The following is a 12,209-nucleotide window of genomic DNA, read 5'->3' on the forward strand; positions in this document are numbered from 1 at the left end:
GTATGACACCTGTGTCTCTTCCACCCGTACATAAGTATACGACCTGTGTCCAAGTTTGAAGCCTAACATCTGTGCCTCCGTCTTCCACCCGTATCTAGGTGTAAGACCTGTGTCCCAGTTTGAAGCCTGACACCTGTGTCTCCGTCTTCCACCCGTATCTAGGTGTGAGACCTGTGTCCCAGTTTGAAGCCTGACACCTGTGTCTCCGTCTTCCACCCGTATCTAGGTGTGAGACCTGTGTCCCAGTTTGAAGCCTGACACCTGTGTCTCCGTCTTCCACCCGTACATAAGTATAAGACCTGTGTCCCAGTTTGAAGCCTGACACCTGTGTCTCCGTCTTCCACCCGTACATAAGTATAAGACCTGTGTCCCAGTATGAAGCCTGACACCTGTGTCTCCGTCTTCCACCCGTATCTAGGTGTAAGACCTGTGTCCCAGTATGAAGCCTGACATCTGTAGCCAGTGTTGTGCCATGCACTCTGTCCTACTGATTGCCACATGACTCTCGTGTTTCACGGAGCAGTCTGAGTCTGACTTCCTTGCTTCCTTGCTGACTTTACATTATGGGCTGCAAGACGTATAGGAGTTGAGGGAAATGTAGAATTCCCCATTTGTATTTTCTTATTGGAAGTTTGAAAAGGGAAATCAAATCCAATAATAGAATATATAGTGCTGTCGTGCGTGAAAATATCCATTACTAAACTAATTGGTGATCGTAACATGAGCTTGGGCTTAATGAACCTTTCAGTACAGCTCGTGGAGCAATACGTCTTCACACATCACATTGTACGAGGGATGGCTGTAAAGTTCCTAGTCGAACTATGGTGGACTGCGTTAATATGTTTGATTGCTAATTACCCTTCAAGGTTTACATTCTTCTGCCAACGATGGATCCCACTGATGTAAGTGCCATCCTTGTGGTGTAAAAAAGTTCCCACATGACAGCAGACATGACGTCAACACCATTTGCATAACGCTTGCCAGACCGTTCTTCCTTTAAGTTTGGGAAGCGGTGGAAATAGGACGGTGCCAAATCTGCTAAATATGGAGAATGTTCAACGAGTTTAAAGCCACAATCATCCATTGCAGCCACGGTGACAACAGATTTGTGCAAGGTGTACTTTCATTATGGGATAACACACCTTTAGTGAGTTGTCCGCGACGTTGAGCCATGATATTCTGACACAGTTGCCTGTGCAGATTAGCATGACATTAGTGGTCTGACCTTCGGAAAGGTTGTCCACCAGTAAGATTTCCTTGGAATCCCAAGGGAGGAGGAGGAGAACCGTTATGTGTTTTCACTGCTTGAGTCGTTGTGTGGAGGGACAGGTGACTCAGTCATCAGGGGCCGCAATAGGCTGCGCAGAGTTGCGTCCCTTGGCCACGCCAGAAACCTACCATTGATGGTTCGAATCTCGTTTCGCCCCGATTATGTTTCTGGGTTTGTAGGCACCATACCCGTGATCGCGTGTTTCATCTAAGTGGTAAACGTCTAAGACCCGCATCATTTCGGGTTTTCCACCCACATGAAGTTGACACGCCGCGATATAACTGTTGACATCTGCGTTAAAACATTCAGTCATTAACTGTTGGTTAGTTTCTATCTGATAATGTGTGAGTGAGTATAATAACTAGTATTATACAATTCAGTTATACTTTTGCAACCGGCTTCATTACATTAAATAGATCACACTGTGACAATTTGGATTCATAACCCTATAGTTGTGAAGTTTCATGTAATTTGATATTATCTAATTGTATGTGTTATTTATTTTGCATTAGACCTCTGATCAGGTTAACAATCTCTGATTTGAACTCTGGGTAACCAACAAAACACGATGTCGTCTTGGCCAGATGACAGATCATTACACAGTTCAGCAGTGTCAATAGAGAGTGGATGTTTGCAAGAATTAGTTTTATCAGTTGGTTTACTGATCGATAAGTTGAGGGATCAGTATGATCCCGCCCGGGCAACTATGGCATCACTGTATGAAGACGGAAATTGTCCTGGCGTTCCTGGCGTTCCTGACGTTCCTGACGTTCCTGGCGTTCCTGGCGTTCCTGACGTTCCTGACGCTCCTGGCGTTCCTAACGAATATTAACAAAGAATTATGTTGACACAATTCTGCTAAATATTTCAAGAGTTGATATTGTTCATTATTAGCTCCAGTGGCTTAGATATGGCGTACGTGTATATATTTTTTTAGACGTTAGTTTGCCAAGTCTGGCGTTTACTTTGTTTAAAGGTACGCCGTGTTTTAACATTTAAAATGATATTCAAATTATGAACGACAGTAGGCGACTGAAATTATATTCAGCATTTTACATGTACACGCATCGGCTACTTCATTCAGTTCATCAGCCAGTGATTGTATTGGTTAGGAATATCAATAAAATAATGAGGTTTGAATGTGTTTTCAATACAGTATTTTACACTAAGGCCAGGTGGCTTTTGAAAAAGTTTCATCTTGTTGATGGAGAAATATTGATGGGATAACAGGTTTGACATCTTTGGGAAATGGCCAATTCCACAGAGGTCACTATGGATCGACCATTGGAATATATCAGTAGATATGAGTCTGATATTTACAACTCTGTATATAGGTATCTTCCTCACCAGGAAGTAAATACACGAAACGTCATTGTATGCTAGTATACATTCATTGTTGTTTGAAATGAAGTACTGAGTCATCTCCCCCTTACTGTGGTGACTGCCCCAGGGGGGATTCTGCCGATGTAAATCGCCCATGATGATACGAGGCTTTGGGTCATAGAGTGTCTGAGAGGACGGCAGAAGATGGAGAAATGTAAAGACTGACACAATCAGATCAAAATCAGATCTTAGTTCTCGGTGCCGCTAAACAAAGATCTGAGGACATCCCATTACGGGAGACGTCAGAACGACCTTTCATCCGACCAATGGGAAGGTCATAAACCTCTACTGTAACATTCCTGTTGAAACAGAAGGCGCCTCCAACTCCTGAAGTGCCCTGTATTTGCTTCTCGTTTGCTTTTTCTCCTTGTAGAGACGTGGGCTTCGCTCAGTGTTCAAGTGTCGTATATTGTTTCTGGTTCAGGTGGGTGTTTATCCGTTGATATTCCTCATTCTCTGCCTGGGAGGCATGTGTCGCTGCTGATGTCCCTGGCTCACTCGGAGATATCACCAATGGATAACCTGGTCTTGACTTCAGTAACCGGAGCTGGTGAGGAAACTGAATATGTTTGGCTTGAAGGAGTTTGATCTTCAGATGGGACCAACCCTATTGCTTCTACATAACATGTATTGTTTACAAAGCATGTCAACGTGTCGAAGGTAATTGTTCTTTGATGAAACGTTATAGAAATAGCCCTCGCTCGTGACTACAGGGAGCTGCCACAGGGGATAACAGGGAGCTGCCACAGGGGGACAACAGGGAGCTGCCACAGGGGGACAACAGGGAGCTGCCACAGGGGGACAACAGGGAGCTGCCACAGGGGGACAACAGGGAGCTGTCACAGGGGGACAACAGGGAGCTGCCACAGGGGGACAACAGGGAGCTGTCACAGGGGGACAACAGGGAGCTGTCACAGGGGGACAACAGGGAGCTGCCACAGTGAGACAACAGGGAGCTGTCACAGGGGGACAACAGGGAGCTGTCACAGGGGGACTACAGGGAGCTGTCACAGGGGGACTACAGGGAGCTGCCACAGGGGGACAACAGGGAGCTGTCACAGGGGGACAACAGGGAGCTGTCACAGGGGGACTACAGGGAGCTGTCACAGGGGGACTACAGGGAGCTGTCACAGGGGGACAACAGGGAGCTGTCACAGGGGGACAACAGGGAGCTGCCACAAGGAGCTGCCACAGGGGGATAACAGGGAGCTGCCACAGTGAGACAACAGGGAGCTGTCACAGGGGGACAACAGGGAGCTGCCACAGGGGCACAACAGGGAGCTGCCACAGTGGGACTACAGGGAGCTGCCATAGGGGGACTACAGGGAGCTGCCACAGGGAGACTACAGGGAGCTGTCGCAGAGGGACAACAGGGAGCTACCACAGGGGGACAACAGGGAGCTGCCACAGGGGACAACAGGGAGCTGTCACAGGGGGACAACAGGGAGCTGCCACAGGGGGACAACAGGGAGCTGCCACAGGGGGACAACAGGGAGCTGTCACAGGGGGACTACAGGGAGCTGCCACAGGGGACAACAGGGAGCTGTCACAGGGGACAACAGGGAGCTACCACAGGGGGACAACAGGGAGCTGCCACAGGGGACAACAGGGAGCTGTCACAGGGGGACAACAGGGAGCTGCCACAGGGGGACAACAGGGAGCTGCCACAGGGGGACAACAGGGAGCTACCACAGGGGGACAACGGGGAGCTGCCACAGGGGACAACAGGGAGCTGTCACAGGGGGACAACAGGGAGCTGCCACAGGGGCACAACAGGGAGCTGCCACAGGGGGACAACAGGGAGCTACCACAGGGGGACAACAGGGAGCTGTCACAGGGGGACAACAGGGAGCTGCCACAGGGGGACAACAGGGAGCTGCCACAGTGGGGCAACAGGGAGCTGCCATAGGGGGACTACAGGGAGCTGCCACAGGGGCACAACAGGAAGCTGCCACAGGGGGACAACAGGGAGCTGTCACAGGGGGACAACAGGGAGCTGCCACAGGGGGACAACAGGGAGCTGCCACAGTGGGACAACAGGGAGCTGCCACAGTGGAAACACGCAGAAATATGACGTCCCGTATCATTGCGCGAGAGAGAGTCTGCTTGTTGGTCATCAAGCAATCTCAAACGAAATTAATCCCTTACGGATGAAAACAAATGTAGGCCATGCAGCGCGTCTAATCTGATCCGCTGGTGTAGCATGCAACATCAGGACATGTCCACGTGTCTCCTCCCTCGAGGTAGTCCTCGTGTGTCATGTACAGTTCGTATGTCTTTAATGCATGAACACCTGGTTATCTATAACTCATTACTCATTAAGCGTGGCGCTGAACTGAGCTGCACTTGGCCGTCTTTGATGTTGTTCAGATTCAATCATCTCTTCATCCTGTCATTATTTAGTGATGACACGCAGATTCTTCGATTATATTTTTATCCAAACTTCACGTGGCAGTTTCTCATATTGTGTTTTAGATGCGTCCACGTGATGGGGAGTTTATGTGGAGATAAGTTCGGGCTGCTCGGTTGTGAGAGTAAGAGTCTCAGTAAGAATTAAAATGCATGTTTCGGTGATGGGGAGGTGTCGCGATATCGCAATATTGTATCGTAATATCGCTTTGTTGCGATATCGCGTGGATATCTCAGGGCGATGGCCTTTCTCAGCCACCATATGTGTTGTTGCCTGACGCCGTACACCAGTACTCCAGTACATGCGACGGCGATCTCTAAACAACCAGACAATCATGTGATCGATGGACCAGAATCCAGTGACATGATAGCGGATTAACATATGCCCAAACATGGGCACTGTTGAAATTTGTATTTAAACGCGTTAACGAAATGTTCCTGCTGTTGTGTGTGCAATCATGACAGCACTAACGCTCAAGATCTTTATTCAAGAATTTCTTCAATCTATGGTAATTCAAGCGCATTGTTCTGAGTACGCTGGAGAGATGTAAGAAAACATAAATAGTCAATCAGCACCGTGCTTTGAATTTTGGATCAACAGTCGAACACCTGCACCGCCAGAATCCTGGGTGTGCAATCAAAATGCATCGGCATCTGAATGTATGTCGTGTCCGTACCATTTTTGAAGAAGGAAATCAGTGTGCTCGCTTGTGTTATCTGTACGACCTTATATGCCTACCGAAGAGAAAACTAACAAACTCGAGTCTGCTTGCTTGGCACTGACAGCTTCAAACGAAGGGCAAGGTCACCATCAGAATAAGAAAAGACAACCATGATCTACGCTAGATATGAATAGGGAAGGTTGTTGTTCATATTTGGGATACGATGTTGGACCAAAAAAACAGAAGTCAGGCACACTTCCACGGAGTTTTCAAATTTATATCTGTGTCTGAACTGTTCACTTTGTGTTATCTGATCGTGCCGTCCTGTACATTCATTCATGAACAAACACCACTCGAAACAGTGTTACAAAATACGCTTGAAGGGGCCAATGATGGCACAACCGGAGCATCCCATGTAAGTCTTGATATATGTCAGGATAGTTTAAACTGACTTCATTTCACCAAGCATAACGTTTTATATTAAATCAAATTGAAAGTGTTCGGGTGCGTCACGCTCACAGGGACCCTGGTCTACAAGTAGTCGTTCAAGGCAAACGTATAACTCACGGGGGTGAGTGGCGGGGTGAGTGACGGAGGTCAGTGACGGAGGTGAGTGGCGGGGGTAAGTGGCAGGGGTGAGTGACAGAGGTGAGTGGCGGGGTGAGAGGCGGAGGTGAGTGGCGGTGGTGAGTGGCGGAGGTGAGTGGCGGGGGTGAGTGGCAGAGGTGAGAGGCGGGGGTGAGTGGCGGTGGTGAGTGGCGGAGGTGAGTGGCGGGGGTGAGTGGCAGAGGTGAGTGGCGGGGGTGAGTGGCGGAGGTGAGTGGCGGGGGTGAGTGGCGGGGGTAAGTGGCGGTGGTGAGTGACGGAGGTGAGTGGCGGGGGTGAGTGGCGGAGGTGAGTGGCGGGGTGAGAGGCGGAGGTGAGTGGCGGGGGTAAGTGACGGAGGTAAGTGGCAGGGGTGAGCGGCGGAGGTGAGAGGTGGGGTCAGAGACGGAGGTGAGTGACGGAGGTGAGCGGCAGGGGTGAGTGGCGGAGGTAAGTGGCGGGGGTGAGTGACGGAGGTGAGTGGCGGGGGTGAGTGGCAGAGGTGAGTGACGGAGGTGAGCGGCGGGGTGAGAGACGGAGGTCAGTGACGGAGGTGAGTGGCGGGGGATAGTGGCGGGGGTGAGTGACAGAGGTAAGTGGTGGGGTGAGAGGCGGAGGTGAGTGCCGGGGGTGAGTGGCGAGGGTGAGTGGCGGAGGTAAGTGGCGGGGGTAAGTGACGGAAGTAAGTGGCGGAGTTGAGTGGCGAGGTGAGAGACGGAGGTGAGTGACGGAGGTAAATGCCGGGGGTGAGTGGCGGAGGTAAGTGGAGGGGATGAGTGGCGGGGTGAGAGACGGAGGTAAGCTGCGGGGGTGAGTGGCGGAGGTGAGTGGCGGGGGTGAGTGGCGGAGGTGAGAAGCGGAGGTGAGCGGCGGGGGTGAGTGGCGGAGGTGAGAGGCGGAGATGAGAGGCGGAGGTAAGTGGCGGGGGTGAGTGGCGGAGGTGAGAGGCGGAGGTGAGTGGCGGGGGTGAGTGGCGGAGGTAAATGCCGGGGGTGAGTGGCGGAGGTAAGTGGAGGGGATGAGTGGCGGGGGTGAGTGGCGAGGTGAGTGGCGGGGTGAGTGGCGGGGTGAGTGGCGGGGGTGAGTGGCGAGGTGAGTGGCGGGGTGAGTGGCGGAGGTGAGTGACGGAGGTAAGTGGAGGGGATGAGTGGCTGGGGTGAGAGGCGGAGATGAGAGGCGGAGGTAAGTGGCGGGGGTGAGTGGCGGAGGTGAGAGGCGGAGGTGAGTGGCGGGGGTGAGTGGCGGAGGTAAATGCCGGGGGTGAGTGGCGGAGGTAAGTGGAGGGGATGAGTGGCGGGGGTGAGTGGCGAGGTGAGTGGCGGGGTGAGTGACGGAGGTAAATGCCGGGGGTGAGTGGCGGAGGTAAGTGGAGGGGATGAGTGGCTGGGGTGAGTGGCGAGGTGAGAGACGGAGGTGAGTGACGGAGGTAAATGCCGGGGGTGAGAGACGGAGGTAAGCTGCGGGGGTGAGTGGCGGAGGTAAGTGGCGGGGGTGAGTGGCGGAGGTAAGTGGAGGGGATGAGTGGCGGGGTGAGAGACGGAGGTAAGCTGCGGGGGTGAGTGGCGGAGGTAAGTGGCGGGGGTGAGTGGCAGAGGTGAGAAGCGGAGGTGAGCGGCGGGGGTGAGTGGCGGAGGTGAGAGGCGGAGGTAAGTGGCGGGGGTGAGTGGCGGAGGTGAGAGGCGGAGGTGAGTGGCGGGGTGAGAGACGGAGGTGAGTGGCGGAGGTAAGTGGCGGAGGTGAGTGGCGGGGTGAGAGACGGAGGCGAGTTACGAAGGTGAGTGAAGGTGAGTGGCGGGGTGAGTGACGGAGGTGAGCGGCGGGGGTAAGTGGCGGAGGTAAGTGACGGGGTTAAGTGGCGGGGGTGAGAGACGGAGGTGAGTGGCGGGTTGAGTTACGGAGGTGAGTGGCGGGATGAGTGGCGGGGTGATAGGCGGAGGTGAGAGGCGGAGGTGAGTGGCGGGGCTGAGTGACAGAGGTGAGTGACGGGGTGAGTTACGGAGGTGAGCGGTGGGGGTAAGTGGCGGAGGTGAGTGACGGGGGTAAGTGGCGGGGGTGAGTGACGGAGGTGAGTGATGGAGGTGAGAGGCGGGGGTGAGCGGCGGAGGTAAGTGGCAGGGGTGACAGACGGAGGTGAGTGGCGGGAGTAAATGGCGGGGTGAGTGGCGGGGGTAAGTGACAGGGGGGAGTGGCGGGGTGAGTGGCGGGGTGAGAGGCGGAGGTGAGTGGCGGGGCTGAGTGACAGAGGTGAGTGACGGGGTGAGTTACGGAGGTGAGCGGTGGGGGTAAGTGGCGGAGGTGAGTGACGGGGGTAAGTGGCGGGGGTGAGTGACGGAGGTGAGTGATGGAGGTGAGAGGCGGGGGTGAGCGGCGGAGGTAAGTGGCAGGGGTGACAGACGGAGGTGAGTGGCGGGAGTAAATGGCGGGGTGAGTGGCGGGGGTAAGTGACGGGGGTGAGTGGCGGGGTGAGTGGCGGGGTGAGTGGCGGGGTGAGTGGCGGGGTGAGAGGCGGAGGTGAGTGACGGGGGTGAGTTACGGAGGTGAGCGGCGGGGGTAAGTGGCGGAGGTGAGTGACGGAGGTGAGTGGCGGGGGTGAGTGGCGGAGGTGAGTGACGGGGGTAAGTGGCGGAGGTGAGTGACGGGGGTAAGTGGCGGGGGTGAGTGGCGGGGGTGAGTGGCGAGGTGAGTGGCGGGGTGAGCGGCGGGGTGAGTGGCGGGGTGAGAGGCGGAGGTGAGAGGCGGAGGTGAGTGACGGGGGTGAGTTACGGAGGTGAGCGGCGGGGGTAAGTGGCGGAGGTGAGTGACGGAGGTAAGTGGCAGGGGTGACAGATGGAGGTGAGTGGCGGGGGTAAGTGACAGAGGTGAGTGACGGAGGTAAGTGGCGGGGGTGACAGACGGAGGTAAGTGGCGGGGGTGAGTGACGGGGGTAAGTGGCGGGGGTGAGTGGCGGAGGTGAGTGGCGGAGGTGAGTGACGGAGGTGAGTGACGGAGGTGAGTGACGGAGGTAAGTGGTGGAGGTGAGTGACGGGGAGAGTGGTGGGTTGAGTGGCAGGGTGAGAGGCGGAGGTGAGTGGCGGTGGATGTCAACAAAACTCAAACATGAACCCAGCAACCATATGAAGCAGAAATGTCTGAGAATTACGTTTCCCGAGCCTAAGAGTCCCAACACCTACATGGAAACTTTCATCCTTTAGCTGAACATGACATGGTTGTGTACATAAGTGGGGGTGATCAATTCTCACTGCAGCTGATCATCTCACAGCCTCTTGCTGATTCCCACATGCCCGTATTGATCAGTGAGACATTTCATTCGTCTTGTTAAGTGTTTCAGTGGCATGTCCAATGTTAAACATCAATTGTTGTTGTGGTTAATGCACACATGACCGCGCACGTATTCGACCATATAACTTGTCGTTTGTCATGAAATGGTTGTAAACACCCGAGCTGGAAAGAAGACATCTGGACGGGTAGATTGATTCCATGATTGTTCGCTTCACCGTGTCGACTGTCGTGTGTGTGTGTGTGTGTGTGTGTGTGTGTGTCTGTGTGTTAGTCCTCATTTTTTAACATGAATGCCCCACTCAGACACAGAAAACTGACTCCGAGCCTGTCAGTCCTTGTTTTAGCCCTTAATGCAGAGCGTCAGGCAGGGTAACAACAAGTACCATCTGTTAACGTCTTTTGGTATGTCGCGGCCCCCGTCCTTCCGCTCTCAGGGCACACGTTCTACCACTAGACCACGGAGTCGGTTCTTGTAATAACATGGGGAAAATGGACCAAGTTTGACAAATATTTAATCATGTTAAATGCCACATATTAAGAATTGGAAAGTGTGAAATAAGGGAATATTATAACTAACGACCATGTTCCATTGTATTTATACTGTCAAGGGCCAACTCGATAACACATATCGGACAGGACCCGCATCTCTCATGGTGCTGGTCTGATAGAGTCAGGCAAACAAATATAAGATGTTAATATCCTTATCATCCAGCCTCATGACATCACCCGTACAACGTATACATTCTAGCAACTGGTAAACTATTATTCCTGCTAAACTTCACTCATTAACACATTTATCATCAATGCCTCGGTCAAACTAAATTATATGATTCTCTCTAGATAGCGCCACTAAAGTTCGCAATAACAACTTTATCGTCAGTTTAATCAGTCAATGAGATTATCTGTAGTAGCTGGAATAGTTATAAATACGGACGACACAGTCACAAATCATTCTGTGTCTGTCTCATAAACTGACTGTTAATTCACTCATGTAAGAAACCTTATTATCTCGTACTATGTTAATTCTTGACTCTATGCTATTACCCTTGGCAAAATCTGCTCGTTTAATTGGTAACTGAAAATTTTATATTTGAGTGTATATCTTAGATATTCCCATTGTACTACTTCTGTGTATAGATTATGCCAATTCTGTTAACTGTATTACGTTGTTAACTTTCTGGAATATGTATTGTGGCTGAACTGAATGGATCGTGTGTGAATACCCACCCGGGTAATGTATTAGCTAGGGTGTGTCGGGTATACTATATTCAATCATATGTAAACTGCTGTATTACGTCGTGTACCTTGGACGTATGTATCGTGACTAATGTTGTACATCTATCTATCTTGTGTAATGATTCCATATTATGTTCATCTAATGTTCTTCACATCTATGTACCTCTATAACTGATTGTAAATATTCTCTAATAATTGATTGTAAACTTTCTATTGTTGACTGATTATATATAAGATTCTGTGGCTGTCTAATATACTGCCTGTTTATTCACTCAGGTCTTGTTGTGTTGTTGTGTGGGTTGGTCGTGTATAGTGGTATGTCGGCCAAGCGGGCTGATTCCCCAACTGTCGTTTTAACACTTGCATAGAAGCATTTCTGATATAGATATAGAAGTACAAATATTAACGCATGGAAATTGTACATTGTGCAGTCAAGACCCAGATGGCAAACATGAGTAGAGACGTTGATATGCTGGACAGTCACATGAGGAGGGACATTGTCATCCTTTATAACACGGAGGAAAGCTCTGGGGAGGTAGTGGACGATATCGAAACGAAAATTAAAAGAGTGATCCTAGAAAAATGGGCATAAGGAAAAAAACAAGCTTACGACCGGGCGAGCCGTCTTACACAAGCATCGTGGCCGATGTCATTCGACACATAATTATAGCTACCGTGATGAGTCAAGTTAAAAGCTAAAAGTTGACAACATAAGGATTTTGCACGACTACAGCTGTGCGACGTGCACGACTAGGTCTCAAACTGTTCATGGAAGAAGCATGAGAAAATGACAAGTTGCTGTGCTGAAATTACAATTATCTGAAATTACAGACTTACATCAAGATCTAGAAACTTAACTGATTTCAGGAATCCTACATTGATATGTGTGAGAACATTTCAACCTCGAAACCCTGCCACACAAGTCAGAGGGCATGCTGGCCCAACTAGCACTACCACCAGCAATGGTGAGACTGACCTTCACTCCGCAGTATGGAATATAGAAGGTCTGCGACAGAAGCTGGAACTTCCATCTGTTACGGAACTTGTGTCAAAGGACTAGTTTAAATAGGGGCTGGGTGCGACGTTACTTTTAATTGGCTTTTCCATTAGACGAGAGGTCGGTCACATGAACGCGAAATTGACGTTCATAAGTGTATGAACGACACAATTTGACGTTAATATGTTTTTCAAGAGATCGTGTTCTTGAATGACGTAAACACTGACGGACTACTTCCACATTCCTGGGGAAACCCCTGGGAATTCCCTAGCACGAAACCATACATAAGCGTTCTTTCTGATCATTTAGAACCTTTATTCTTGGTCTCAGCGTTTCAGTATACGTTGAGAAATGTCAGGGAGCGTGACTGCATGATTGTTCAGGAATA

The 12,209-nt window shown here is 51.1% G+C and overlaps 1 protein-coding gene across 1 annotated transcript; it reads left to right on the forward strand.

Annotated features, from left to right (window-relative positions):
- The first annotated feature begins 887 nt into the window (after nt 1–887).
- Nucleotides 888–4,562, forward strand: LOC139465603 (uncharacterized transmembrane protein DDB_G0289901-like). Its single transcript, XM_071247311.1, has 3 exons — nt 888–902; nt 3,027–3,077; nt 3,390–4,562. Exons 1-3 carry the CDS (start codon nt 888–890, stop codon nt 4,560–4,562), a joined length of 1,239 nt encoding a protein of 412 aa, XP_071103412.1.
- The last annotated feature ends 7,647 nt before the right edge of the window (nt 4,563–12,209 follow it).

The sequence above is a fragment of the Haliotis cracherodii genome, unplaced genomic scaffold (genome assembly GCF_022045235.1).
Source record: "Haliotis cracherodii isolate W230 unplaced genomic scaffold, xgHalCrac1.p SCAF_18, whole genome shotgun sequence".
NCBI classification, from domain to species: Eukaryota; Metazoa; Mollusca; class Gastropoda; order Lepetellida; family Haliotidae; genus Haliotis; species Haliotis cracherodii.